Source organism: Brachyistius frenatus, unplaced genomic scaffold (assembly GCF_029030835.1).
Source record: "Brachyistius frenatus isolate BFR_SWC_R1_liver_20210118 unplaced genomic scaffold, ASM2903083v1 Contig_74, whole genome shotgun sequence".
Lineage (NCBI taxonomy): Eukaryota > Metazoa > Chordata > Actinopteri > Embiotocidae > Brachyistius > Brachyistius frenatus.
The window spans coordinates 1,722,762-1,750,599 of NW_027210673.1; the positions used below are offsets into that span (position 1 = coordinate 1,722,762).

The 27,838-nt window shown below is 40.9% G+C and overlaps 3 protein-coding genes across 5 annotated transcripts in view; all 3 read right to left on the reverse strand.

Moving 5' to 3' along the window:
- Positions 1-342: 342 nt before the first annotated feature.
- morf4l1 (mortality factor 4 like 1) lies at positions 343-7,428 on the reverse strand. Of its 2 annotated transcripts, XM_069708303.1 has the most exons (12): positions 7,304-7,428; positions 5,973-6,019; positions 5,798-5,865; positions 5,615-5,701; positions 5,143-5,220; positions 5,016-5,041; positions 4,704-4,795; positions 4,346-4,447; positions 4,130-4,218; positions 3,786-3,958; positions 926-1,010; positions 343-837 (listed from the first exon to the last, which is right to left on the reverse strand). In XM_069708303.1, exons 1-12 carry the CDS (start codon positions 7,341-7,343, stop codon positions 753-755), a joined length of 972 nt encoding a protein of 323 aa, XP_069564404.1. In that variant the 5' UTR covers positions 7,344-7,428; the 3' UTR covers positions 343-752. The 2 variants fall into 2 exon arrangements, with proteins under 2 accessions (XP_069564404.1, XP_069564403.1); XM_069708302.1 differs by lacking the exon at positions 7,304-7,428 and having other exon boundaries at positions 5,973-7,297.
- Positions 7,429-8,654: 1,226 nt separating this feature from the next.
- pias1b (protein inhibitor of activated STAT, 1b) lies at positions 8,655-19,208 on the reverse strand. Of its 2 annotated transcripts, none has more exons than XM_069708306.1 (14): positions 19,142-19,208; positions 16,621-17,053; positions 16,354-16,438; positions 16,095-16,142; positions 15,221-15,311; positions 15,006-15,140; positions 14,761-14,866; positions 13,826-13,899; positions 13,403-13,563; positions 12,597-12,730; positions 12,336-12,495; positions 12,089-12,228; positions 11,312-11,349; positions 8,655-10,667 (listed from the first exon to the last, which is right to left on the reverse strand). In XM_069708306.1, exons 1-14 carry the CDS (start codon positions 19,163-19,165, stop codon positions 10,329-10,331), a joined length of 1,968 nt encoding a protein of 655 aa, XP_069564407.1. In that variant the 5' UTR covers positions 19,166-19,208; the 3' UTR covers positions 8,655-10,328. The 2 variants fall into 2 exon arrangements, with proteins under 2 accessions (XP_069564407.1, XP_069564406.1); XM_069708305.1 differs by having other exon boundaries at positions 12,336-12,510.
- An 819-nt stretch (positions 19,209-20,027) lies between these two features.
- The window catches only part of skor1b (SKI family transcriptional corepressor 1b), a 29,595-nt gene continuing 21,784 nt past the window's right edge, over positions 20,028-27,838 (reverse strand). Inside the window, exons 2-9 of the mRNA XM_069708304.1 lie at positions 27,361-27,623; positions 25,228-26,975; positions 24,801-24,894; positions 24,588-24,692; positions 24,401-24,460; positions 23,744-23,818; positions 21,472-21,546; positions 20,028-20,807 (exon numbers count right to left, since the gene is read on the reverse strand). Coding sequence (XP_069564405.1) covers positions 20,710-20,807; positions 21,472-21,546; positions 23,744-23,818; positions 24,401-24,460; positions 24,588-24,692; positions 24,801-24,894; positions 25,228-26,975; positions 27,361-27,595 — 2,490 coding nt within the window. The 5' untranslated portion in view covers positions 27,596-27,623 and the 3' untranslated portion in view covers positions 20,028-20,709. The remainder of the gene's footprint in view (positions 20,808-21,471; positions 21,547-23,743; positions 23,819-24,400; positions 24,461-24,587; positions 24,693-24,800; positions 24,895-25,227; positions 26,976-27,360; positions 27,624-27,838) is intronic.

Consider the following 27,838-nt stretch of genomic DNA (forward strand, 5'->3'; position numbering starts at 1 on the left):
AATATTTCCTCTGTAATATAGTGGAGTAGAAGTGTAAAGTACCACCAAATGGATAATACTCAAAGTACAAGTTTAAATTGATACACATTTCACTTGAAATCACTAAAGATAAAAAGGCATTTTCAGTCTTCAATTTAAATAATTAACTCCTGATTAAGTGAAGTTCCTAAACGACTAAAAAATACAGGTCCTCTATGGAGCAACTTGGGTTTAAGAGAGAAATGCTCTGCTTAGAACAGTATATAAACAACAACAACAACAACAACAACATAATATGAAGAGACGGACATCAGATTCGATCTTGATATCGAATTATCTTCAAAGCAAAGTCGGACCACCTCCTGGAGAATGAAAGACTTTTATTAGAAAATGATGACAGCCTACAAGACAAATTTAGCCAGCATCTAAGTCCAAACAGGAAACAAAACGATAACCATGACGAAATCCTTTTTTCAGAAGGTGTTGGTGAACATCGGACAAAAAAAATATACTGTATCATAGAAACTAAAAAGTGGTATTCAAAAACATACCAATACAGGAAGAGCGTACTCAGCAGCTTTCCACATGAAAGAAAATGAATTTGTCCATGGATTAGTGTGACATCTCGCTCTGATTCTTCCATAATAAAATCGACAGATCTCGCACAATCCGTTCTCCAAAGGCGTTTTTGTGAAATCACATCCTTTCGACGGGTAAAAGTGTCGTCTCCGAACTTCAACACGCAAAGGCTTCGGATCTGAAAATAAAAAACCTTAAACTGCTTTGCGGTGGTACTCTGGAGGGGCAACTTCATAGTCACTTGCATTGAAGAGCGATGCAGAGTTCTTTACAAGATACCTGGAAAGGAGCAACATTTTTTTTTTTACTCATTTCTGCTGCGGATTAAATTTCCAGGAGCCTTTTTCAAAGAAGTGCGAATACTCACTTGAGAAAGTCTTGTAGATAACTGAGCAGCAGCGCAAGGCTCTTCTCATCCAGGGGAGTGTACGCCAGCATGGCTCCGATTCTCACTTTCAAAACCAAACAATGACAGAATTTAACAGACCTTCGTGACCACCGACCGCCTTCTCATTTCTAATAACCTTGCAAAAGCTGAAATATTCCCACTTCACGGATACCTCGCGGGAAGGAAACTTCAAGCGTTTAAATTAAAGCAGCAGATAAGAAACTACTCTTTGTTTTTTTGAGTTTTTTTTTTTTTTGATGCAGTTCTGGTTGACACTTGTAAGAATATTTCTCTTTTAATGCGCGAGGGTGATGTAATCGAGCTTTAAAGCAGGTGAAATCATATTTCGCGTCTACAACTTCTGAAACGAGTCACAGGGGAGACCCTCACATCGGTGTGCACACCCTGCCTTGTTTTTGCTCGATAAGCAGGTGCTGCGCTGCCTTTTTAGAGGAGCCGCTCTTTCCCGCCGTGCAGTCGATTTTTGTTTCGATATCGATTTAGTTTTAGCCGTTTTACAGAAAGGTGTGTGACTTTTAGTCAAATTTGATCATTTGATTTTTATTAGTTTAAGTCAACAAAAGCTGAAGACGCCGTCTCGTTTTTGCCAGTGACGGTCTTATTTTTATCTCTCGTTGCCATGGATACAGGTGTCGATGCAAATGATCCCAAATGACAGAGCGAGATTAATGGACAAACAAAGCGGCATCGCCCAGCATGCCTTCTTCCTGGGTAACTTCTGAGAATACATCGACCACGTTAAATAGGCCAAGTAATGGGGAGAAATACCAGCCTATTTATAAAAAAAAAAAAAAAAGTTTTGGAACATTTCAATCAAGACAAATGTAGTTACTTAAAAGTAGACAATGACTCAAAATCAGAAATGTTGTGCGCAGGTGGAAAGATGGTATATACAGTGGGTACGGAAAGTATTCAGACCCCTTTAAATTTTTCACTCTTTGTTTCATTGCAGCCATTTGCTAAAATCAAAAAAGTTCATTTTATTTCTCATTAATGTACACTAAGCACTCCATCTTGACGGAAAAAAACAGAAATGTAGAAATTTGTGCAAATTTATTAAAAAAGAAAAACTGAAATATCACATGGTCATAAGTATTCAGACCCTTTGCTCAGTATTGAGTAGAAGCACCCTTTTGAGCTAGTACAGCCATGAGTCTTCTTGGGAATGATGCAACAAGCTTTTCACACCTGGATTTGGGGATCCTCTGCCATTCTTCCTTGCAGATCCTCTCCAGTTCCGTCAGGTTGGATGGTGAACGTTGGTGGACAGCCATTTTCAAGTCTCTCCAGAGATGCTCAGTTGGGTTTAGGTCAGGGCTCTGGCTGGGCCAGTCAAGAATGGTCACAGAGTTGTTCCGAAGCCACTCCTTTGTTATTTTAGCTGTGTGCTTAGGGTCATTGTCTTGTTGGAAGGTGAACCTTCAGCCCAGTCTGAGGTCCAGAGCACTCTGGAAGAGGTTTTCTTCCAGGATATCTCTGTACTTGGCCGCATTCATCTTTCCTTCAATTGCAACCGGTCGTCCTGTCCCTGCAGCTGAAAAACACCCCCATAGCATGACGCTGCTACCACCATGTTTCACTGTTGGGATTGTATTGGGCAGGTGATGAGCAGTGCCTGGTTTTCTCCACACATACCGCTTAGAATTAACGTTAAAAAGTTCAATCTAGGTCTCATCAGACCAGAGAATCTTACTTCTCATAGTCTGGGAGTCCTTCATGTGTTTTTTGGCAAACTCTATGCGGGCTTTCATATGTCTTACACTGAGGAGAGGCTTCCGTCGGGCCACTCGGCCATAAAGCCCCGACTGGTGGAGGGCTGCAGTGATAGTTGACTTTGTGGAACTTTCTCCCATCTCCCTACTGCATCTCTGGAGCTCAGCCACAGTGATCTTTGGGTTCTTCTTTACCTCTCTCACCAAGGCTCTTCTCCCACGATTGCTCAGTTTGGCTGGACGGCCAGGTCTAGGAAGAGTTCTGGTCGTCCCAAACTTCTTCCATTTAAGGATTATGGAGGCCACTGTGCTCCTAGGAACCTTGAGTGCTGCAGAAATGATTTTGTAACCTTGGCCAGATCTGTGCCTTGCCACAATTCTGTCTCTGAGCTCCTTGGACAGTTCCTTCGACCTCATGATTCTCATTTGCTCTGACATGCACTGTGAGCTGTAAGGTCTTATATAGACAGGTGTGTGCCTTTCCTAATCAAGTCCAATCAGTTTAATTAAACACAGCTGGACTCCAATGAAGGAGTAGAACCATCTCAAGGAGGATCAGAAGAAATGGACAGCATGTGAGTTAAATATGAGTGTCACAGCAAAGGGTCTGAATACTTATGACCATGTGATATTTCAGTTTTTCTTTTTTAATAAATTTGCACAAATTTCTACATTTCTGTTTTTTTCTGTCAAGATGGGGTGCTGAGTGTACATTAATGAGAAATAAAATGAACTTTTTTGAATTTAGCAAATGGCTGCAATGAAACAAAGAGTGAAAAATTTAAAGGGGTCTGAATACTTTCCGTACCCACTGTATAGTATCGTATTCCAATCAGACTGAAGTTACGTTGTTGAATGGTTTCCCTAAAAACTGTGCGATGAGCAGAGCGCGACAGTCTCGCGTCGGGCCCCCTGACATCTTCCGGGCTCCACGCTGTCGACAGTTACGTCCTCGGTTATCATTCCCAAAACCTTGAACAGAACCACCGTCCGTTTTAACACTAAGATCGAGGTTGCGTCACATCGGTCTCATCTTGGCGTTTTAATTGCCGCGGCTTATTTCTACAAGACGCTACAAAAGCGGGATGTCGTGCGAGTGTTTTTACCAAAGAGTCTGAGTAGATGAGGAGCGCCGTAGATCTGAGACATCGACGTATCTGGGTGGTTGGCCAGGACGTCTGCGTACTGAGGCCTCTCAAATTTGTAGAGAAGTTGTGTCCCCAGCATAACATTGAAATATTCACGGATACCAGCAACCACTTCGTTCACAGCAAACTCCCTGAGCAGGGACGAGAACAACAGTCGTTAGGAAAATATATTTATATTATATATATATACACACACACACACTTTTATAACAAGCATGTCTTTTTTTTTTTTTTTTTTGCATCGCATGTTTCATCAACAAGAGCTTTGTAAGAGAAAATGACAAGAAAGAGTTTTTTTTTACTTGCTGTCAGAGTTTCCTCTTGATTTCTTGTAGCTTGCATAATCTTCGAGGACTGCGTCGACATTCTTTTTGGCAGGTAGGTGGAAAAGCTGAGGACGGACAGCAGAAAAACCCAAACAGGCAAATAAATAACCGCAAATGTTTCTCGTGTGAATACGTGTGAAAATACGAATGAATAAAGTGCTGCGAAAACGTGGAAACTCCAAAGTCACTGACCTGTTTTTGTCGCGTGATCAGGTCCCAGTCGTCCACGAGCCACGGTTTTAACTCCTCCGGGATTTTCACTTTAACCTCGACTCGATTTATGAAGGTTTCCTCCTGCGCGTACGAGAACAGATTTAAAAACTGAGCAACACCGAGAAGCTCTTCACCAAAATGTTCGCCCGCCCGGTCGATTCCGTCCGAGGCTCGGGCACGTCGCAGGAATCGGAGCGTTGTGGTTTTCGTCGTACAGCTGCGACCGCCGAGTGTTCGACTTTTTACTCGGTTGCCGTCGGTGCAGCCGCGTCTTATTTGACATTAACTGGCAAATCAAAGCAGGAAAGTCGTTCCTGAAAGCACTTCGTGAACTCACACTTTCCACAGTTGGATCAACACGTGCTCTCTTCTTTCGGGGTGGATGGGTTGGATCTCCTCCTGAACTCGTTCCTTCTCCTGCTCCTGGAGCTGCGCGCGCACGCACACACACACACACACACGCACACACACACACACACACACACACACACACACACACACACACACACACACACACACTAATATGTCATTCTTGACTATTTACAACTTCTATGGTCAATGTTGACACAAAGCCTGCAGTCATAATTTGAAAGAATTAAGTTCATGGAATTGAACATGGTTAGTTGCGTAAATATCGTGATATACTCACTCTTCTGTTTGTTCTTTTTGGTTTTCCTACAAAACGAAAAAAAAAAAAGGATTATAAGTCAAGACATTATACGTCGTAATAATTTAAGAAAGCGGTTTGGCAGATGGCATGAAAAACAAGCACCCACACATCATTTTTCTGCGATGCAGCAGGTATCTTCTTATTCGGCGCAGCTCCCCTCATTCTTCCTTCTACATAATGGTCTCTAAAATAAGAAAACAAAATAAGTTCAGTGACTTAAGAATACATCAATTATACAGAAGTCAGTCAATGTGTTTCCAGGAGAATTCAGGACACAGGCTGCAGGGAGTTTATTATTCGATATTTTTGGAAACCCGGCATCTGTATTTTGTTCTCGTTTCAGGAGTGCCGTCAGATTATAATGACAATGAAAGGTTAGTGTGCAATAAGAGCAAAACGTCTAGGAATGCATACCGTGTTTTTACCATGTAAAATAATATGTTCCATTGATATTAGATGATGAAAAACTTTGCCGAGGTGTGCTCTGTCTGCCGACTTTGGTCATAAGGAATTTGAAAACAGTAACATTGTCAAAAAGTAACGTGATAAAAAAAATAATAATGAGAGAATGGACTTACTGATTGGCCCTCTGAAGCTCTTTCTGTTTTTGCAGATTACTGTCCACATACTTAAGTACTCTGCTTTCAGGAACCCATTCGTCCCAGCTGGAAGAAAAAAAACACCAACAAAGACAAGTCAAACACTTGTGAAATATTTACTGCACAGATGTCGATCTTGATGCATCCGAGACGAACACTTACTTCTTATTCCACCCACTGTAATGAATAAAGTATTTGATCTGTTTGTCCTTGATGTTTATCTTAACACACTGCAAAGGGAGGCAGAATTCATTGTCAAAACATGGACAGATCAGAAACACAGAAGAGGATCACATGATCAGAGAGAGAGAGAGACAGGCTAACTAAGGCAGCCTACCTTAGCTTCGTAGAGCAATGGCCCATGAAAACACAGCACTCTTTCACCTGAACAGAGTGTTGGTCGATTAAAATCAGCATGCGAGTAGTCCATGTACAACAATTAAAAAAAATAAAATAAATAAAACTTTAAAGCCAATGAAAAGATCAGCATGCATTACTCTGTGAATTTAAATGATTGAACACTGATCTCTCTCAGATATCCAACAACAACAGGGAAGTTCAGATTCATGAATGGCTTTTAGCAGCAGGTGGGACTTCACACAGGCTGATGGGAGTGACGTGACTTCATGAACTTATCCCGGCGTAAAGCTGGGCGATATGGACACAATCAAACACCGTGATGTGGATGTCATAAGAGACGATAACTGGGGGCTTTTACAAGAGATTTACACGAATAAATCGACGTGAATAAATCATTAGCAAACGTGGCAATAACGACTAAGCGGGTAAAGGCAAATTATAGAGCAGGTAGATAAGTATGGTAAGTTGAGGACACGACATCACATTGCTGTGACGTGGCCTTTAAAACCAGGACAAAGACATCCAAAACACGAGACAAGTGGACAGTCTCGTGTCACAGCGTGACAACATGTCAACATATCGCCCAGCAACACTCCTGCACACTTTAAAAAAAAAAAGAAAGAAAAGAAAAGGGGGGGGGACCGAGTTAATCCTCTCTTCTGCTTCAAACTCCTACTCAGCTCCATCATATCGGGATGTGATGCACGTTTAACTTCACTAAAAAAAAAAATTAAAAAAAAAAAAGCATTTGACAGTTATAAAATATTTACTGATGAACTGACAGATGACAACACGTGACGTATTTTGGGAGCAAAAAAAAATTGACACGGTCCCACACACACACACACACACACACACACACACACACACACACACACACAGAGAGAGCTGCAGACGTAAAGCACACGATGACGTAACGCACACGATGACGTAACGCACACGACGGTTGGTCAACACAGTCCGGCTTGGCTAACAGTTAGCACAGCTAGCGCTGCATGAATGAAGCCGCTGGTTTCAACGAGCTGAAACGCGGCTGAAGTTCAAAACCACAAAACGTCGCGGTCGCTTTAAATGAAACGACGTCGACAAAAACAAAACCGAAGAAGTAACTGAACCGGCAGACGGGATGGACGGAGACCCGCTTTTTGTTTTTCACAGCAACAACAATGAAAAGCTAACGACGCTAGCTGACAGGCGGCGGCGTTTGTTTCGGATCGACAGCTAGCTAACATGGTTGGACCTTTCCAGCGGCTCCAGCAGCGGCTGCAGCCGCAGGTCCGGCGCAGCGGGAAACATGCGGCGTGTTACCTTCTTGAAATTTAGGTTTCGGGTCCTGTTTCGGCGCCATTCACGGATTAAACTATCAAAATATGGGAAAAATCGCCAGCTCCCATTCCAATCTGCAACGGCGCCGCTCTCTAAAAACGTCATGACCAACGCGGTGACGCTGCCTACCAACGGGGGTGACGCTACTTACCAACGGGGGTGACGCAGAAAGGCTGCGACCAAGCGTGCACTAAATATATATATATTTTTATACATTTTATTGCAAATGTGAACAATACATGAATACATGGCTGTGGGCACTTTTTTGTTGTTTTTTTTGTAAAGAAAAACAAGCACTTCGGACAAATGTACAGTTAAGGTGTTTCATGCTTCGGGGGTTTATAGAGTGTGAAATAATTTGTATGTATTGGAGCATTTCATCTATTAAAATTTTGAATAAAGGTTTTCTGTTATAAAATTTACTTTAGTGAATGTAACATGTTGCTGAGATAATAAAAGATATTCATGATATACTATTGTTTTTGTTCTGATCTGCTGACATTATAAAAAAAAACAAAAGCACACACTTTGAATAGTTAAAATATTGTTACAATGAGTATTATGGGAAAAGTCTTTCCAACAACTAACAGTATAATAAAAGCCCCAAAACAAGTCTATTGTTGCTTCCCTACTAAAATTGCAAAAGGGCAATTAATATCAATGTCCTTTCTTATTTTTTTGCAAATAACGTTTTGATGGATCGCATCGGTGGAGAAGTCTAAAACAAACATCTCAAGGCTCGTTTGTAATGAATGTATCCTGAAGATAATGTCCATCTTTTTTTTTTTTTTTTTTACACTGGATATTTAAAACAAACCTTCCAGTCCAATTAGTGACATTGTCTCGTTTACCTTCCGCGTTTCTGTCTTCTGGTCAAGTTTTTTTAATCATCGGTGTGCATTAAGAAAAGGAACTTCCTGGCAAAACAAAAAGCAAAGAGTTGCGTGGAAGACTTGGGCGTTTGCAGCATCAAATATGACTTGCTCTCACAACAACACTCCTAATTTATCTATCGAAGTGTAAGGTGTAGTGTAGGTGTGGTGTTTACGTGTCCACGCGTAATAGCCGTAGTTTAGGTGTAGCAGCTGCTGTATTCGCCGGCTGAGTCGTGAGACACCTAATAAAGAGTCCGCAGCTTCAGAAACTTCAGCTCTCCAGGATTCACAGGTGTTAACGTGTTTGCAGGTGCACATGTTGCAGGGTCGGAGTATTTTATTGTAGTTTGGGGAACGTTCTCAAAACTGACCTGTGTTTAATGCTCTTTGCTGCATCCTGTAACAGAGGGACACGTGGAGCTGAATCAGGACTGTCCTCAGACCAGCTACGAAGAATGCACTTTCTTGTATCGGTTTAATTCTTACAAATATCAAACAGCACAATAGACCTTGTAGCCGTTCAAAATGATCAAAGCTTCTATTGAGTTATTGACATCATCTGATAGCAAAACGGGACAGAAACAGAAAATGTTACAATGCATGTCAAGCAACAATGACATCTTTAAATAGCATTAATCATATAATTACAAAAGAAATATCACATACAATGACAGCAATGCATACCCACGAATCAAACAAATGCTGAAAATAGATATGATAATAAATAATCCTAATCGTAAGCACAGGTCAAAAGAAATCAAACAAAGGGAGGAGAGGCATCAATAATAACTTCAATGGTTTTCAACTTCTGGGCCAAAATGCATGTTGTGATTCACTCAAAGACGAAGCTATCACAGTTATCTTAAAGGCTGTTGCAAATACACGGAACACCAAAAAATAAAAGGCTGTGCGTCCTGTGGCCTCACTAAGATACAGCATAGCACTCAAGACAGGTGAGCTTCCAGGTAAGAAGCCGAGCCACGCAAATCAGAGAACTACTCTTTAAGTGCGAACCGTCGCGCTCAACTGCTCCACAGACTTTATGGAGGAAAAAAAAAAAAAAAAGCAAGTGCTAAAATCAATACAATAAAGACATAATGAAATGTAATTAACCCACTTTTACTCAGTGAACACTTTTAAGCCTTTCAATTAAAGGATTAACTTCAAGTGGACCAGAAACTAGCCTCGTCTTCATAGTGGAGCAGAAATGTGTCCGCTGGACACTTCTCTGTGAAATAAAACAGCTCTACTTTAAAAGAAAAATACATAATACTGTAAATCTTAGATGTCCATCAATTGTGGGTGCTTCCAGGACCAGTGTCATTGATTCACACACTGGAAAAGGCTGATCTTACCATACTAACATATTCCCAATGTATGTGTTTCAGGTACGGTCTGAATAATAAAATATTGTTCATATTAATTTAGCAGGAAAAAAGAGTGCAGTTATTACAACAAAAGGATCTAGGATTTTCTTTTGCATTTCTAGTGGCAACAGTTCCTAGAGGCATAGGGAATGCTTCTTTAAAAAAAAAAAAAAAAAAACACACATCCAACATAACTTACATCATAAATAATTCCTTAAAAATTATGACCACAGCATGAATGTCTTACAGAATAACATCTACAGTGATGGCAGAAATGGCCAGATCTTTCTCCTGTCAAAACATCTTGACAGAAATGATGCCACTTAGAAAATAAAGAAAGTGTTACATATCTTCTGTTTTGCTGTGACTTGTCTTTTGTACATCTGTAACAATGCCCATTTTCTTTATATTCTAAATATCATGTTCCATAATGTGTCACCTCATACGGTTCTGTGCATGTATACTGAAATAATGCCATAGACATGAAATATTGAAACAAAACTGTAAAAACCAGGTACAAAAGGTACAATATAATCAAAGGACCACATGAAGAGGCGTGAAAAAGTCTTCAGTATTCACAGAAAAATATCAACTGAAGTAACTCACCGGACAAGAAGCGTCCTAAGTTTATATACATATGATAAGTAAAATTGAAAATAGATTTTCCTCTCTGTACATAGCACTGTATTCTTTCATCTTCCTCTTCCTTATTTACAAAGAACTCCCGTTCTCGAGGTCTCCCTTGTCTCTCAGTTCCGCACGGATCTAGTCAAGAGAGATAACGTCAGATATGGAGCCGTAAATGGCTGCTGCTGCTGCGGCTTCCACCGAGGACCTCGACAATCCTAAATTGGCGTGGGTGTCCCTGTCCCTGTCTCTGTCTTTGTCGCGGTCCCGCAGACTGCTGGAAGACACCAAACTACTGGTGCTGCCACTGTTGCTGCCTCCGTTGGTGGCTGCCAGCGTGCTGCTCCCAGGGGTTCCCGGCGGCTCCCGCAACATCGGAGAGGAGCCGTAGGGGAGGAAACGGTTGAGGAGCAGGTCGTGGTCCTCTGAGGCGGACGCCGACGCAGCTGCTGCGGCTGCCATCACCATGTTGTAATGCTACCAAGACAGAGAGGAGTGACTGTTACTCAACAGCCTAACATACCGTACAGCAGCACAAGTTCAGGGGGCTGTTTCGCACAACATCATGTACACTAATGGTCGCTGGTAACTGGCTGAGTTGGAAGAACCTCTTGAAAATAAGAGTCGGTCTGAACTTTAAGACGTTGGCCGAATAATCCACGAATCATTTGAGCTTTAAAAGTAGCATAAGACTGCGAGAAGTTAGAGGTGTTGAGTATCTCAATGACGTGAGAATAGAAGTGCCATTAAGTCATCAAGTGTACATTAGATGCCAATAACAATAAAATACCAAACACTTACAGAAATAAATGCACAAATATAGCCAATTCTAGAATTATACAACCATCAATGGATGACTTGGTGACATTTATCCAATCAAAGGAAGTAGATACAAGTTTTTGGAGAAAACATATCACACTAAAGATATGCACATTGTGTTGATGCCAGGCACCACCATGTTTTCTCTAGAAAATATTTGTCTACATGAGCTCTGTGACTTGCTCTTACAAAAGAAACTTGTTTTCTAGATTTCTAGAAACTTGTAGAACTACTTAGATGGATTCCTGGCAGTAGGATAAGATACTTGACGAATAAGACTCCAGGTGTCGGAGTAACTGTACCTGATTGTCGCCTTGGAGGAAGGAGAAGAAACTTAGATCTGTGAGAAAAAGAAAAAGACTCCATTTAGTTCCTCCCGGATAAAAATACATGACAATATTCAGTTACAAAGTGATTTATCGAACAAAGAACACCTGCGTTCAAAAGCAGGTTTGTTTGGATTTGGTCAAGTTTGTCTTCAGACAACACCTGCATGACTTGTGTACACAGTGAATGTCTGGTTAATGTGATCATTGTCCACACAGTGAAGCATCTCCCCTTTTAACTACACTGTACAACATCAGGGACAAAATCCAGAGTCATGTTTCAATGCTAAAACGCAGCTTATGTAAAATTGGGGCTTCAGCAGAAAGGCCTGGTGTGCGTGTTCATCCTGGTAGTCAGGTGATATGTTCATTGCAGGTGTTTTGCCTCAGCAACGAACCTGCATGCAACTATCGGGACATAATCCCTTCAGCACATCTCAGCAAGCAAACACTGTTTGTGGAAATAAAGGGAAGGAATTTTGTGCTACACTGACTGTAACTTTGATAGATAACTAAATATGTTGGCTAATTCAGTATGCTTAAGTATCATATTATCTCCAGCTAAACTTTAGAATGGATTATTTCCAGAAATACACACTGTGGTTAACAGACACACACTTTTTTCTTCCTTTCAGTGTGGCTGCACTACAGAGATATGGCTTCACAAGTCAGTTTGAGCAGAATGCCAAAGAGCTATTAATGCTTTAAAAAAAAAAATCTGAACCTATCCTTTATGGTAACTGACAGGTCTACCTGGCAGGTCACTGGTTGTGTGATAGTAGTGGCGGTAGTCCTGAATAAGAGGTGGAGGGGGAGGAATGTAGCTGGTCTCCACAGACGGCATGCTGGGAGCTCTGGTCACAGGCGAGTCCTGGCTGTGCAGGTTCAGCACTCTGAGAGGAAACAACGCCACAGGAGGTCAGGGATAAAAGAGGCAACCCAACAGAGCAGAAATAAATGAGTTTATGGCCCCTTCCTGTTTTGTAGTTTGGAGACATACCCCTTGCTTGGAGGTGGAGAGACAGGCGACAGCGAGGGACAGGGCCTTTTAGGAGGCGACTCGTCATCCAGCTCGTCCTCCGAGGAGCTGTCCAGTGTCAGATCGATCACGTCCACTTTCTGGTTGTTGTCATGAGATGACCGTTTCTGCTCGTGTGGTTCTGTTCGAGACAAATCTACAAAATAACAGGAAACTCACACTGTGCTCACAGATCCATCTGAAAACTGAACTGTAACAGTGCGAAACCTGCGAGCTACATACCGCTGTCTACACCATTGTAGGAAGCAGACACCTCTTGCACCTCTTTCTTTGACCTCATGGGCGCCCAGCTTCCGCATTCTTTGAACTGAATTTCATCACAGTCAGAACAGCTATTCAAGATTTCCATGAACAACCTGTGAAAGCACCAGCAGTCGTTTCAATACTATTCACATAAACTTCAGTACTTCAATATCACTTAAAACACAGTACACATCAGACTTAATGCCACCATGATATTATTAGATTAAACAACTGATACTGTCCTGACATTTAGACCAGAAACAGCACAGTGTCAAACAGTAGGGGCGTATTGCTTCAGGTGCCCATCAGACAACAATATGATGAAAAAAAAAAACTGTTTGAGGCAAGACATCCAGAAATTTGAATGCTTATCAGATGGCGCATTTTTCATCTCGACAATTGGCAAGTTGACTGCATAATTATCCTGTTAAAACGTGATCTACGGGTAATGTGTGATGTTAAAATTAAGCCAGGTTTTACTTTTTATTCCGACGACCCCATGTGTTTTTGCTGGGGCCTTCTGGTCAGTAACATAGAGGACTTAATCCAACATCGAGGATCTGTGAGGGTTTTTTTGGGGTCACAAATAAACATTTCTAAAACGCAGAGGAAGGAGAGCAACTCTGACCACATTCCACGATAACAATGGACACAATAAACACTACAATAATAACAAAAACATCACATATTTCAGCTGTAAGGGAACAATACACATTTCTTCTGTCACATTTGGAAACCAGACCATCTTAGGAGGAGAATATCCGATAAATCAGTGTTGTGCTCACCCGTCAATAATAAGGTGCTCATACGGTGCCTTCTTGTCACAGACTGGACACACCCAGGTCGGCTTCTTCTCATTCATTTGGATATAAAGTGTAGCATCGAAGCACTGAAGGTGTGAGCATGTCAATGCCCGGCAAGGGATCGTCAGCCTCATCTTCCCCAGCTTTAAAACAAAAGACACACAAGACACATGTCACTACTCGGGACTGCAGGAGAAAGTCAGTATTCAGTAAGAAGTATGACCCCGGAAGAAACAGTCCCCAACACTGTATAACCTCTTTGACTTTTTGTTGTCTCTCTGCATATTTAAATATAGTTCCTGGCTACTGAAAAATTTGGATTTTACTGGAATGATGATTTAATTTCTTGATTGCAAACTGACTTTTCACAAATAACAAATTATGACAGTGGTAATAAGTATTTACAGGACACAGGAGAGAGACTCGTAGACTTGTGGTGGCGATCTCACTCTCAGGATCAGCCGTCAGCTTCTCTTTGACTGTGAGAGGGAAGAAGCAAAACACAAAATTGAAATACAACTGTTACAACTTTTTAATACAAGCATGCAGTGCGATTTGTTGAACATTACACACCAAGTGTGTTTATTTGTTGAAGATGACCTCCCAAAAACTCTATAACTCTTTTGTGAAACACACCGAATACAACTTTTGTAAAGAGAAATATCCCTCTGCGATTACAGTAGAGGTCTACATACAGTGAACTACACAAATATACAAAGACGAAGGAAATATGAGGCGTTAGGGGTCAGGCAAAACCAAAAAAACTGCAGTGGAAGGAACAAAGAAACATTTCCAGGGACGTCCAAGGATCTATGCTGTCCTTTTCTCTCTCTGCTCTCCTCTCACCCCAACCGGTCGAGGCAGATGGCCGCCCACCTCTGAGCCTGGTTCTGTCGGAGGTTTCTTCCTGTTATGAGGGAGTTTTTCCTTCCGTCTGCTGGAGGTTTTTCTCCCTTAAAGAGGAGGGTTTTTTTTTTTTTCCCTCCTAGCTTATGTGGGAAGTATTGAATTGTTGGGTTTCTCTGTATAATATTGTAAAGTTCTGCTGGAAGGACTTTAATGTGTTAAGTGCCATGAAAAAAACCGGTGTTGTGATTTGGTGCTATATAAATCAAACTGAATTGAATTATGGAGCTTTTTAGAACTTAGTTCCTTTTTACATCCTAAGTTTAGTTCCTTAAGACTTCTGATTTGCTGTGACTATTACGAGAAAAATGCCAAAATTATGTACAGGAGCTAAAATACAAATTAATTCATATGATAATCTTTAAAGTTTCCTGCTCACAGACAGCAGCAAAGGAAGTTCTATCTATTTACAACCAACTGAAGTGGTGACTTACTCAGGGCTCTCGAGTGGTCGGGGTTCCTAATTCCTTTGGCCCGTAGTCTTTGCAACAACACTGCAGACGACTGCTGTCTCACCAAATACACGGCCATGGAAAAACTCTGGCAACAGAAGAGATGAAGAGCAAATAAAGTCAGCTCATGACCTCCTCACAGCGTCAGAGGACATTTGTTAAAACAGGCTCTGACACCTGTTTGATAAAGTTTTTTCTTTTATATCGTGATCCAGTGCTCTTCTTACCCTCCCAATTTCTGATGTCCACGAGACCACAATTGTGTTGGGGACTGTGGTGGAGAGTCGGACAAGAGACGTTATGTTAATGGAGCGACTGGGCCTTTTTGGTTCAACTCCATTTTTGGTGGGAGGAAGATATCCCTGCAGACAAAACAGCAAAAAGGATCAGTAACGTATAATACATTTAAAATATGACAAGACACCAGACAGAGTGCACTCACCGGGAGATTACAGGGCTTTCCATTCACCTTCACACACAGATTGGGGGGGAAATGGTCTTCCTGGGGACAGCTTGTCTCCGATAAACAAAATCTGAAGACGGAGGAAATGAGTTACATAGATGATACGCCCAAATGTTGAAGGGCAAATGTCAAAAGCAATGTGTTTCTGTTAAGTTATCAGTTTCACAAAAAGGTTGGCTTGCTTGCTTATTTTACCATTTCAGTTGTGTCAAGTACAGCCACCTCCATCTATGATATAGGAGAGCATTGCTTAAAGGATGTCATTCATCACTTTTTATGTCATTAGGTATTCTTTCTCAAGTTAAATAAAAGTGACCCTGTTAGGCAGGAATGTTTAGGTGTGAAACTGATCTGAATCAAGATTTTATCTATATTGTACTTTGCCCCGATTGTTCGGTTGTGTCCAAATTTGAACTGTACTGTAAGGCTTTTCTTCTCTTCTTCTTTTAAGTGTCTCAAGTTCAACGTGAATACAAACAAAGCCTGAGCAACTGGGTGACAAACATGCCCTGCATTCTTCCTTTTATAATTCAGAACCTGTCCTCCCAGTAATGCGTTTGAACTCTTATCTTTGTCATTCATTATCACTGTAAGCTAACAAATGTTGTATGTTCAAGTTAAAACGTAGGCAAGGGTTTTTAACTTCTTAGAGCCTAAAGAGACATTTCTAAAATATGCAGATATGCTTTAAGACCAAAAGAAAGTGAAATGACAAGAGAGTGGTATTCAAAGGACACTGCTATTTCTGGTTGCTTCAAAAAACAGAAGCTAAAAACAGACCCACTATTCACTTAACAACAAAAACACTGATGATTTACAGCAGATGCTCAAACAAAGAGTGTGTAACACATACCTTAGCTGGACTTGAACTACAAAGTCACATTTGGTCCCAGATATGTCCCTGAAGAATTTAAAGAGAAGTCAGGTCAGGCTGGTCAGAACAGTTTAAGTATTTATTAATACCTCATTTTACTCAGTTTCTGTCTCATTGTATTGAGCAGTTAATCGTCAAAGTGTGCGAGAGTGACAATGCTTTCACAGTACGAGTTCTTCTTCCCCCTCATCTCTTTGACAGCTGAAGACAGAACACACCAGGGAGCTTTTTCACTTACATGGAGCTGCTGATCTGTTGAACTTGCTGCGGTGTTAATGCAAAGGCGTAGCACGCTTCCTGGAACCGCTGACTGTTGTCTGAAGCTACGAAAGTGAAACCACAAACAGAGAGTCAGCGGGGAGAACTACAGATATTACTCCGTACTCAACGAACTTTTACCGAGCATGTCGTGATTCAGGTGGTCACAATACTTCATCGGTATGTGCACAAGGGAGAAGAAGTGTTGTCATTGCACGCACAACCAAGCACGAAGCTGTAGACTCACCCAGGCTGGTTGGCTTAATGAGCTCGTCCAGCACGTCGTAGAAGGGCAATCTCTGGAGCTTGACATCGGGGTGTACGGGGTGCAGGGCGGAGGGCAGGTGAGGCAGACTCAGCTCATGCTTCGGCCCGAGTAGAGAGACGGGCAGCAGCGGTGACGGGGAACCGTGGCTGTCAAATCCCAGCTGGGCGAGGCCAGTGGGCAGACTGGATGGAGAATGAACACTGGGAATCGCTAAGTCCACTGGCGAAACCATTTTGGTCGGGAAGCGACGTCTGTAGAGCTCTTTGATCTTCATCTGCACTGCGGGACTGCAACCAGCCTTGAGTAGGTGGAGAGCTTTGGTCAAAAGTTCATGTTTGCGCCCGTGCTTATTCCGGCCTGCATATCCCAACAACACTTGGAGCTCAGAAACTCGAAGGCTCATTACCATTTGCTGGTGAAAAACGAAGAGTGGAAGAAAAATGGTCTATAACAATGTGAAAAACACATTTTACTAAACCGATATCATTAAAAAGCAAGGTTTCTTTTCTCATTTCGACCTCGCACTTTAAAAGATTATTATTAATGCATGTCTGCTTCAAATTTTAAACAGGAAAATACTTCACGAGCTCGCAATTTACCCACACCCATAACAATTTCATTTCTCACACGCGCTTGGAACAGGAAGACTAAAAAAAATAATTTTTTCTTTTGTTTTTTTTGTTTGTCTGGCTGCAATTGATTTTCAATCAAAACATAAAACCCAAAACATCAAAGGCCTCATCATAGAATATATTTAACAAACACGGCAACTCTGAGATGACTTTGGCAGAAACAGCCTGTTGGATAGAAGCAGAAATCCACATCAGGGTGTGGACAATATAACATGGTTATTTTTTTTTTTTTTTTTATAAAATAATGGAATACAGTGAACCCTCGTTTTTCGCGGGGGTTACGTTCCAAATAGAAACTGTGATAGGCGAAATCCGTTAAGTAGTAACCTTTATTTTACAATTGAAATAGATAGAACTGGACATTAAATATATCTACGTTACATATAGTCGTAATGTGATTTCAATGCACGATGCAAATCCGTGAAGCAGCGAGACCGTGAAAAGTGAACCGCGTTATAGCGAGGGTTCACTGTATAACACCAGATATTTCTTCTTTAGGCAGCGTTAGAGAGTCGTTGATTTGACTCTGGCGATGTTTAACCAAGTAGTTTGCGATATTGTGTTGAGTTTGATACAGATATCGGACAGACTGCATTATTATGTTGTCGGAAATCTTTGAACACGGTACGGTCTCATGACACAGGTTTTCTTTATGTTCTCAACAAAATAAAAAATAAAAAAAACATCCTACAGTACACTCAAACAAAGTCTTATCGACGTCAACAGAGTTGAATAAACATCTCTGCGACACGGAGGGATTGAAATATAAACATTTTCAATTCCACAAGGGGTAACATCAACGGATCATGTCACATTACGCTGTCCAGATACTTGGGTTCTTATGTTCACTCTGTGTGGTAATCCGATGTCCCTACTTGCGGATAGCTGTAGTTAAATGTGCGGTGTGGCGTCAAACACACATTGAGCAATGTCAGCATTAAAAACTCCCCAATTATGAAGCCAATGAACTACAAAAGTAAATATTTTGGTGACTGTAAACATCCTGCTGATGCGTTCAGTCTGGCCAGTCAACACGTGTGGTACTCCTCAATACAATCAAGAGACGGGCTGAACTCTTTTCATGAGTTTAAGTTAAACACCGGTGAAGCTTCACAACTATAAAAAAAAAAATCAGATTGACTGTGGCAAGAGAGGAGAGTCCGTAGTGCAGATATTTAGTTGAGCAGGAGAGCAGATCAGAAATGAAAACGCTTTAATAATTAATTACAATGCCAAGTGTTGTTTGTCAATTAGCAAGTAATTACCATTATTAAAAACAGAAGCAGGTGAAAGGAGACAGCCTGCGTTCAGATTCACTTTATCTCGTGTGTTTGGACGACAACAACAACAACAACAACAAAACAACAACCTTCAACACGGGTTACATTAGACCTCCAGTGAGTGCGGACTAACATCACGTGTCGCAGGTAACGATAACACAAGTTAAAGTGCTGGTTGTGTCCCAGAGAGTAGACACGTCCCGTCAGGAGAGACTCTGTGATCCGGACCGTGAATCTGACGATAATGTCACGTGACTGACGTATTAGTGCAGTCGGGTTTCTAACGCTGCCAATGACGTGGGGTTTTTAATCTTTGATATAAGATGTACACGGGCTCAATCTGCAGGTTGAGCCGCAGAGACAAGAGACACGAAACGTCGGCAACAATAACAAAGCTAATGCTAGCGAGCTAGCCAGCCAGCTAACTGTTTGTCTGGTCTGTTCCGCTCTGCTCTTTTGTGATTAAATGCTTTGATAACAATAGTCTACGGGTTTCTATGTCAAGTAACCTCCGCGCTATCGATTTGAAAGTCAAATCTCAGCGTGTCAAACCTCTATTTATCAAGCTAATGTAGGGACTAGCTTTACCTTCAGTTCCGTACTTTCCGCCATCTTGTTACACTGGGTGCGCACGCGCAACGGCCACCCTCAGGGGACAGAGGTAATTCAAATTCGCGTCTTTCTCCGCAGCGTACAGCAGGGGGCGCTGCTGCAACACAGGAAAAAAAACAACACTCCAATTAAGGGCCATCAAGGGTGTCACCGCAGAAGCAAAGCACTCACTTCCCATTTCATTTGTTTCAAGTATTCTGTTTTGCTGTTACCAAAGTATACCAGAAATAAAAGGGACCGCTTGCTCAAGATGTGAAATACTTCTGTTCTTTTTTATGATTTTTTTTTTTTTTGATTGGTGAACTGACAGAATGAATGGCCAACTATTTTGATATTTTATAAAATGAGTTATAATGTCATTTATCAACCACAAATGGCAAACATCTGCTTGTTATTTAAATGTGAGAAACTGTCACAATGTTATCTTCTTATTAAATAAATCTAAGAGCCGTTAAATAATTGATCATTTCATGTCTCCTTAGGCTCTGTGAACTTAAAATGAGCTGTTTCAGATATCCTGGACAATCTATCGATTCCACAGAAAATATCCACAACTTGCATTTTTTTCCCTAGATGGTTGTGTACAGGAAGCGGTTTTCTCATGTAGGCTATATCATATTAGTTATAGTGATAATCCAAAAAGAGTCAAGTACAACATATAGTTTCAGCCATTCAACAGAAAAAGGAGAAAGTTGCACTCGCATGAGGAGAGCGATTCTTTGCTTTTCTTATAATAAATGGCTAAATTAATAGTCTGGCTAGTGGGATCATATTTAGCTGTTGGATTGATTTATGAGTTTTCAGAATAACTTTTTGAAAGCAAAACAATAAGGAAGGGAAACATGCCTTTTGACCACTGAGGGCAAGAATTCACATTTCTTTTAATAAAATGATTTATTCATTAGCGATGAAAACAAATATTACATGGACAAATAGGCTACTCTCAATAGAATATGTCGCTACTTACAAGGTCTCAGATGCACTATTTTAGCCCACTGACTCCTGTATTTCTCAGGTCTTCAAAAACAAATGGTTTGATGGCTACAAATAAATATATTGTAGGCTTATTTCAATGCAGGATTTTTATGGTAATTCCCATCACTCGTTTAAAGTGCATAACATCCAAAGTAAGCTACCGGACTGCAAAGAAGAACACAGTAAAAGTAGTAGGCTCATTTACATTACTGAGAGGATAAGGAGCAATGAATTGGCTAGTCAAAGCTGCTGACAACAAGAACAACAAAAAAAAACCAAATAACAACGCACCATTACAAGATACATACATTGTCATTGCACTTTGCCACAAATAATAAATATAATCAATGGTATAATTTCAGTAAAACAAATGTCACCAGATGCAAGATGGTTACATAAATGCTGAGGGTGGAGATACACATTTTGAAAATATTACAAGTAAATTACAATTGAGTCCATCAGGTGGATTATTCAGAGTGTCTGCGGAGGTTTTCCATTTTCCATGTTTTGGTGTTTGACAGAAGCTGTTTGTGTCCTTTGATCTCTTTTGTCATATGAATATATCTGCTTCATGGTGGCAGCAGAGGAGATTTGAAGGAGCAGGATCCGCTGCAGTGGCGAGGAGTTAGCATCTTACAGGAAAAATGGTGTAAAGCGTCGTGAGCTTCTATGAAGAAGGAGATCAAACAATCAATAGTGTACGTGCATTTGAGTGTAAGTCGCCATTGAAATGGATCTAGTCAGCTGTTTGAATATCTGCTGCATCAAGCATGATTCACTTCAACACAAAAATATGCTGAAATAATTCAAGGCCGATCAAAATTAAAGTGAAGAACATTTGGAGAATGTTTTAGGGGCTGTATTCTGCATATATGACAGTTAATCATCAGTCTGCGAGCATCTGGGTACAGAAATGTGCAAAAAAACATCATTTAAATTGTGGTAATGGATGTTTTTTTCTCTTTAAGTTTAAAAAATGTACATTCCTATCTGTATTTTAATCACAGACCTAAAAATATATAAAACTCCGGTGCAATTTAAGATAATTTTCCAGGCTCCTTTGCATATCAAAATAGTATAAATAAATATTTTTTAATCTATCTTATTTCTGATATCTTATACATATTTGTAAATTTGTTCATGTTGCGTGCACTTTTTGGTTTTCTTTGCTGCTGTGACGACCGAATTTCCCCACTGTGGGATTAATAAAGTCAAATCTAATCTAATCTAAATAGGAGATGATACCCAGACATACTGAGCAAATCTGTCATCAATCATTTACTGAGGTCGCTGCATTGCTGTATCCGCTCCCTCTGCTTTATTTTTCTCACCTCTGACGATGTGAAGCTGCTGCACCATCTCCTCCCTGTAGGAAAGTTCCCTTTTCATTTGATCCTGAAAATTATCTGAGGAACAAATGGCACATATAGATATTTGAATCAGGGATGTGGTAGGTGAGCCTCCATTAAATACAAAACAATAACAACACCCCCACCCCCCCAAAAAAATCCACCATTTCCATCATTAAAAACCTAATTTCACAACCATAAAAGCATTACATTAGAGTCATCCTCAAAAATGCTGACACTGCTTTGTAATTTATATGAAATTGTAACTCACATTCACATGGATATTTTGCATATATATCCACGTGAATCCTAAAAACAAACCAAGGATGAGATGATTTAAATGAAAGTATCCCTTGGCTTTATGAGACTGATGACATTTATAACACTTCCAACATATTAATGTCGGACGGTTAATCAGGCTATAGAGGGCGCTGTTCCCAAGACAAACCAGACAAACTCACAAACCCAAGGCTCTTTGGAAAGACTCTGATACCATGCAGTGGAAATACATAATTTCATGTTTTATCGGGGAGATAAGGAATTGGTATTTGTATGAAAAAAAAGCAATTTTCTATACTTTTAAAACAATTGAATTTAATCTTACCTATTGAATTAATGGGGCAAAGAGAATTACCATTTTTTTGTGTGTGTAAATGACAATCGTTCACTCAAGCAGGCCTGCCCCTTTTATATTTAAAAAAATAAAATAAAATAAAAATCTAAACATTTTCTAAATGAGAACCTGTTCAGACATTTTGTTGATGTTATAATAAACAAGTTTTTGTTAGTATTTTAACTGTTTAGTTTGCAGACAAGTTTTCATCAATTTATTGGGAATAAAAATGTGAAACACGTGTATATAAACAGATTTGTTTACCTTGTCACTGGATCAAACTTCGTGTAAATTAAATTCAAATAAAACCAATAAGTTCATAAATAATATATTTGTGGTTTCCAGTGTTCAGTGTTTACCACAGTGCTTTGCATTTTAAAATGACACCTCACCATTAATTCATATCATATTCACTGATATTGAGATGAACAAATATTTCCTAAATAGCATTTTACTGAGTCAGAGAAGCGCACACTTTACAGTAATTTTAAACATCTGAAATTTGTCATGTCATCTGTACTTTGACATTTGTGATGTTGCATAAAGATAAATCAAATTTTAAACAATAAACAACATGTTGAGATATTTTTACTGAAAAAATTATCCAGAGTATCCAGAAAGTATTACACCCCCCACACTGCTGCTTAGCGGAAAAAAAATTCCCCTCGGGGATTAATAAAGTAACTACCTAACCTAACCTAACCTAAAGTTTATTGACACCCAAACCAAACTGGATTATATGTGTTGGTCCTCAGTGATGTAATAATTTTAATAAACTACCCTTCCACAACACTACCCTTTGTTTTACCTTCTTGGAAATCTGAGATTTTACACATTTAAAATGAATGAAATTTTACTGACAACAGTTTTTCCGACATATATCGAGGGCTGCTTCTGCTGATATTACAGTCCTGAGCATCACACCAAATCTCCATCTTAATATGAGACTCTCCTTTCAAAATATTAGAATAAAGAGTTAAATGAGTGGGAAGTTTTTAAAGATTTAGGAAAGAGGATAGAGGTTGTTTCTGATTTTTTTTTTCTTTTTTTCCCCCAGTTAAATATACAGCAGCAGTCTGAATGTGAGTGCTGGGGTATTTTGTGTTGTATTTCACCTGAGATTCAGTTGATTATGAACCTCCAGTTGCTTCTTCTGGGCAGGGATACAGTTTTATTTTAAGAACTTTGATCTTTACGGCACCAGTCTGGAGTTTTAAGTGTACGTTATCCAGATGGTTCGAATGCAATGCAGATGGACATTTTCTTTCATATTTTTCATTGTGGTGTAGCCTACTGAAAACAGTCTTACAGTAAATCATCATATTATTCAGTTTGGTAAAAATTACATTCTCAAAGTGTCATTGTTTGTTTACATTAACCTTTCCTTATTAATTTGAATTAACCTATTTGAACTCACTGTATCAATTACATTGCAGCAGATAAAAGCTAGTAAATACATAAGTGTATAAATATTTTGGGATGAGTTTCATCACAGTGCACCATTGCTGAGGTGGCATGACATGTTTTGGCATGACTACCAAAATAAGAGAATTACTTCACATGCATTTTGGGTCTATGAAATCACCACTGTGGTAAAAGAAAGGCAAAATTAGTGGGGCACGGCTGCAGAATTTAGCTTACCTTTCAAGTGTTGAAATTCACGTTCCAGCTTTTTCCTCAGCTCAACTTGCTCCAACAACTGCTTTTGTAGATCCTCTAAAAAAAAAACAGACAAAGTAGAGGATGTTGAAGGAGAAATGATACAGGCCTTTGGATCAGCTTCCATCTGGGGCAGTTTTCTATTTTTAATGACAGTGATGAGGACATCATCATTTACAGTGAAAATTCAGAGCAGGTCTTCCTGGACCTGTAGTCAAAAAAAAAAAAAAAAAAAAATGCCCAAACGTTCAAGGCAAAAACAGACCAAATGGAAAAAAATAATAAAATTCAGTTTAAATTCAGGAGGAAATTGTTTGAGCTTTTGTAAGTGACGGTTAATTAAAGGTCGCTCAGAAATACTGGTGTTTACAGGGGTTTGGCCCCAGGGCTTTAGAAGTGAGCGATAGGACGTTTTTATAATAAAGCCTGATGAAAAGTGTTTTGGTTTGCAAAATTACAAGACAACATTTAATAATATAATGTAAGATAATACTTTTTTTAGTTATATCATTTTATATAAAATATGTAAACACATAGGTGAAATAAAATAAAAGTCATAATAATAATAATAATACATACCAATAATTAAAATATTATTAATATCATTAATAATAATAATACTCTGTCTACCTGTCTTACCTTTTGCCAGACTTTGAATGACTCCTTGTGTTGGTTGAGCTCTGGCTGGCGTGTCCTCACCTGAATACACACATAATAAATACAAAATGTCTAACTGTATACAAATTATAAAAATTATCTCTTGAAACAGAGGTTATCACACAGAAGAAAAAAAAAAATCTCTTTTCCTGACCTCGGTGTAATTTACCTTCATCGGGCTCTCGCTGGTTCTCCTCGCTGCTTTGTTCATTAAAAGATTTCGTTTCGATCTCCTCCACTGTGGACGACGGCTCTTCTTTACTTGCACTCTCATCTTAAAAGAAAATAAATCGATAGGATTTTTCCCTCCCTTGTCGTTTTCTTTTTTCTTTCTTTTTTACAGCTAAATGTTTTTAGAAAAGCAGAGAGAAAAAAGTCTAACCATTTGTTGTGAGCACTCCAGTCAGGTAATTGGCAGGTCTGAACTGATACGGACTGTTCCTTTGTTGCAGCTCACTCCTCTCCGGTGTGTAAACCTAAACAAGAGAGAATCACCGCTTCTTTGAGAATTGGTAAAATAATTACAAACGAGTAAAACAAAATAAAAGTAAAATCTAAAATTAATAATTTAAAAAAACTTTGAAATAAATATTTTTATTTAAATAAATATTGTGGGAATGTTTGTGAATGATGTGCACATGCTGTTTGTTGTTACACTGCTTTAACATAGAAGACAAATGCCCCCACTGGGACACATTTATCGAATAAAAAGTACACAGAGGAAAGAAAAGAAAGCCACTTGCAGAAAACTTCAGGGAAATATTACAGCTTGTATTATCGCCAGTGTTTCTCAGTTAGGAGTCACTCACTTCAGTAAAAGACGCAGCTATGTGGGGCTCTGATATCTGCTTGCTCTGCAGTTCTCTTTCAGAGGACTGGGCCACGTGCAGACTCATTTTCTGGGAATCAGCCAGACTGCTCTCCTGCATGCCTTTGGAGTCTGAGTCGTTTGGTGACACCGTGTGTGTCAAACCGGAAGGAGTCCGAGGACACACCGAGGACAGAGGCCGGGAGTCTTCCTCCTCCTCCTCCTCCTCTGGTGTTTTGTTTGTCTCCACGTCCACGTCCGGCTCGCCCTCACTGTCCACGCACGGGGACATGGACCGGTAACTTGAGCTCTCGCTTAAAAAATCGGGCGACAAATAACCGGTTCGACACCCATTGTAAACGCTCCTGTTGCCATACAGCTTGGCGATACAGTCAGCGTCTTTAATCACGGGTCTGAACGCGGAGACGTAGCTGATTTTCCGGGGAGGAAGTGTGACCCCCTCCATCGGCCTGCCCTCGTCCCCTGACTTGTCGTCTTCGTTGCGCATAGACTGCGTGCTGGAGCACCGGTCGTTATCAACCAGGCTGTCTTTTGACGTGTTGGTGCTGCGGTCACTGTGCTCAGAAATGTCCATGTCAGTCTGTCTCGGAGGACACAGCAGCTCTACTGGGGGCTTGTGTTGAGTCTGGGGGTACGGAGGCATGGGCAGCGCGCCCGCCGCGGGCCAGAACATGGGGAAGGAGTGATAGGCGCTGTCCTTGGTACCAGGCCACAGGACGCCCGGGAGGCCCGCTTTGCTCTGCTCGCCCGTCATACCGTCTTCTTTCTTCTGGCACAGGCCGAAAGCTGGGAACCCGTACGGATGAGGGAAGAGCGGCGGGGGGATCTTTTGCAGCATCCCAAAGCCTTTGCTGGGCACCGGGATGACCGGGTAGCTGCGGGTGCTCGTCATTCCGCCCCGGTTGTCCTCGCAGCTCAGGATTTTTGCAGGTATCTCGGGTGATTCCCGGGGTCGACTGGGCCCTTGTGACTTTAACGGAGAGCAGGACGTTGATCTGCTGCCCGGCAGCGTCCTCTTGCGACTGCCCCCATTGAACATGGCCTTCACGTCCTCCCACGCGTGTAATATATCTGTCTGGCCGGTTTTATCTGTAAGTTTGAGATGACGCCTCCAAGAATTAAAATTAGCTGCATCTGGCTGCGTGTACTTGGACTCCGGCGTGCGATGTGAGTGAAATATGAATTTATTGGGAGAAAAATACATGTTGCAGTAGAAGCACTTGATGCACTTGGCCCTTGAGCTGTTGTATCTGGCCGGGATGAAGTTGCCTCGACTCCCCCAGGAGCACTCGTGGGACACATCAAAGGCGAAATTTTCTGGAAGTTTAGGAGGCGAATGAGCTCCTATAAACGATTTACAAAGTCTCTCGGCCTCGCGTTTAGTGATCATCCCGCAGCGCCTGGAGGAGATCGGCATGGCCCCGGCTCTACGCAGGATCTCCAGCTGAACAGGGGTGCACTGGACGCAGGTGATCCCCAGCGCCACGCGCCGGTTGTGGATCTCGTTGTAGCTGTAATTCTTCAACAAGGTGTTCGATATCTGTGCAAGGCAAAGTCTCTCCTGGCCATCTATCACCAAAGACACGATGGGTATTCCGTACAGCACCGTTTCCCCGACCTGGTTAGGCTTTAAGTTGGTGCTCGGGTAGGAAAGTTCTTGTTTGGAGCTTGGCGAGGAGCTGGAGTCTCGCCCCGCAGGTATGGAGTCCATCCTTGGAGGCCTGTAAGCTGGAGAGACAACGTTTGATGTAAACGGGAGTCAAATGAATAACAGCATGAAGTTACTTACATATTAATTCTTTACTATGGAGATCAGTTAGAGGCCTGAATTAAAAAAAATGTATAAAGTTGCATGAACGTGACTTTTTTATTTTAGAGATAAATCCTTAAAATAAAAGCAGATCCTTATTAAGTAACTAGGCAATTATTCCATACACAAACTCAACTAAAATGTATTTTATTTGCCTGAAACTTCAGCTTCAGCGTCATTCTGAAAAAAAAATCTTGTTATAGCTATTTTCACGAGTAAGGTGCGCACAAAACGTTAACAATATCCTACAGTCACAAACACAAACTGCATATCTGCAGTCAGAAATCTGTTTCCAAAACTCACCTCTAACGTCCGTGCAGCTCCCCTCTTCGGTGAATGCTAGAGCTGCGATCAAGTGAATGTCGGAGCGAAATCTGTGAGAAATCTGTGTTGAAGGACGTAAAGATGGTTGTTTTAGGAGGAGTTGTCCGTGCAGCACCGCCTCCCTCCTGCTCGCTGTCCTCCTGTTTCTCTCTGCTCCGCTCTCCGTGCGTGCGGACCGTTTGTGTTGCGCCACCAGCAGCAGCAGTGTCCACATGGCAGGCAGACTGTAGTACAGCCCCCCTCTACGACAACGACAGCAATCAAGTGACGGCAAAACTTATGGCAAGGCACTCCCACTCACACAGGCAGTCTGCGTTAACTATGGATTCATGACCAATGAAGATGGTTTGATCTTGAGTGTTTGTTCTTGTCGCAGCCTGAAGGCCTGTATGGACAGGTGTCTCCGAAAGGAGAGACATTATTACGAAAAACTAAACATTCAATTTAGAGCAACCTG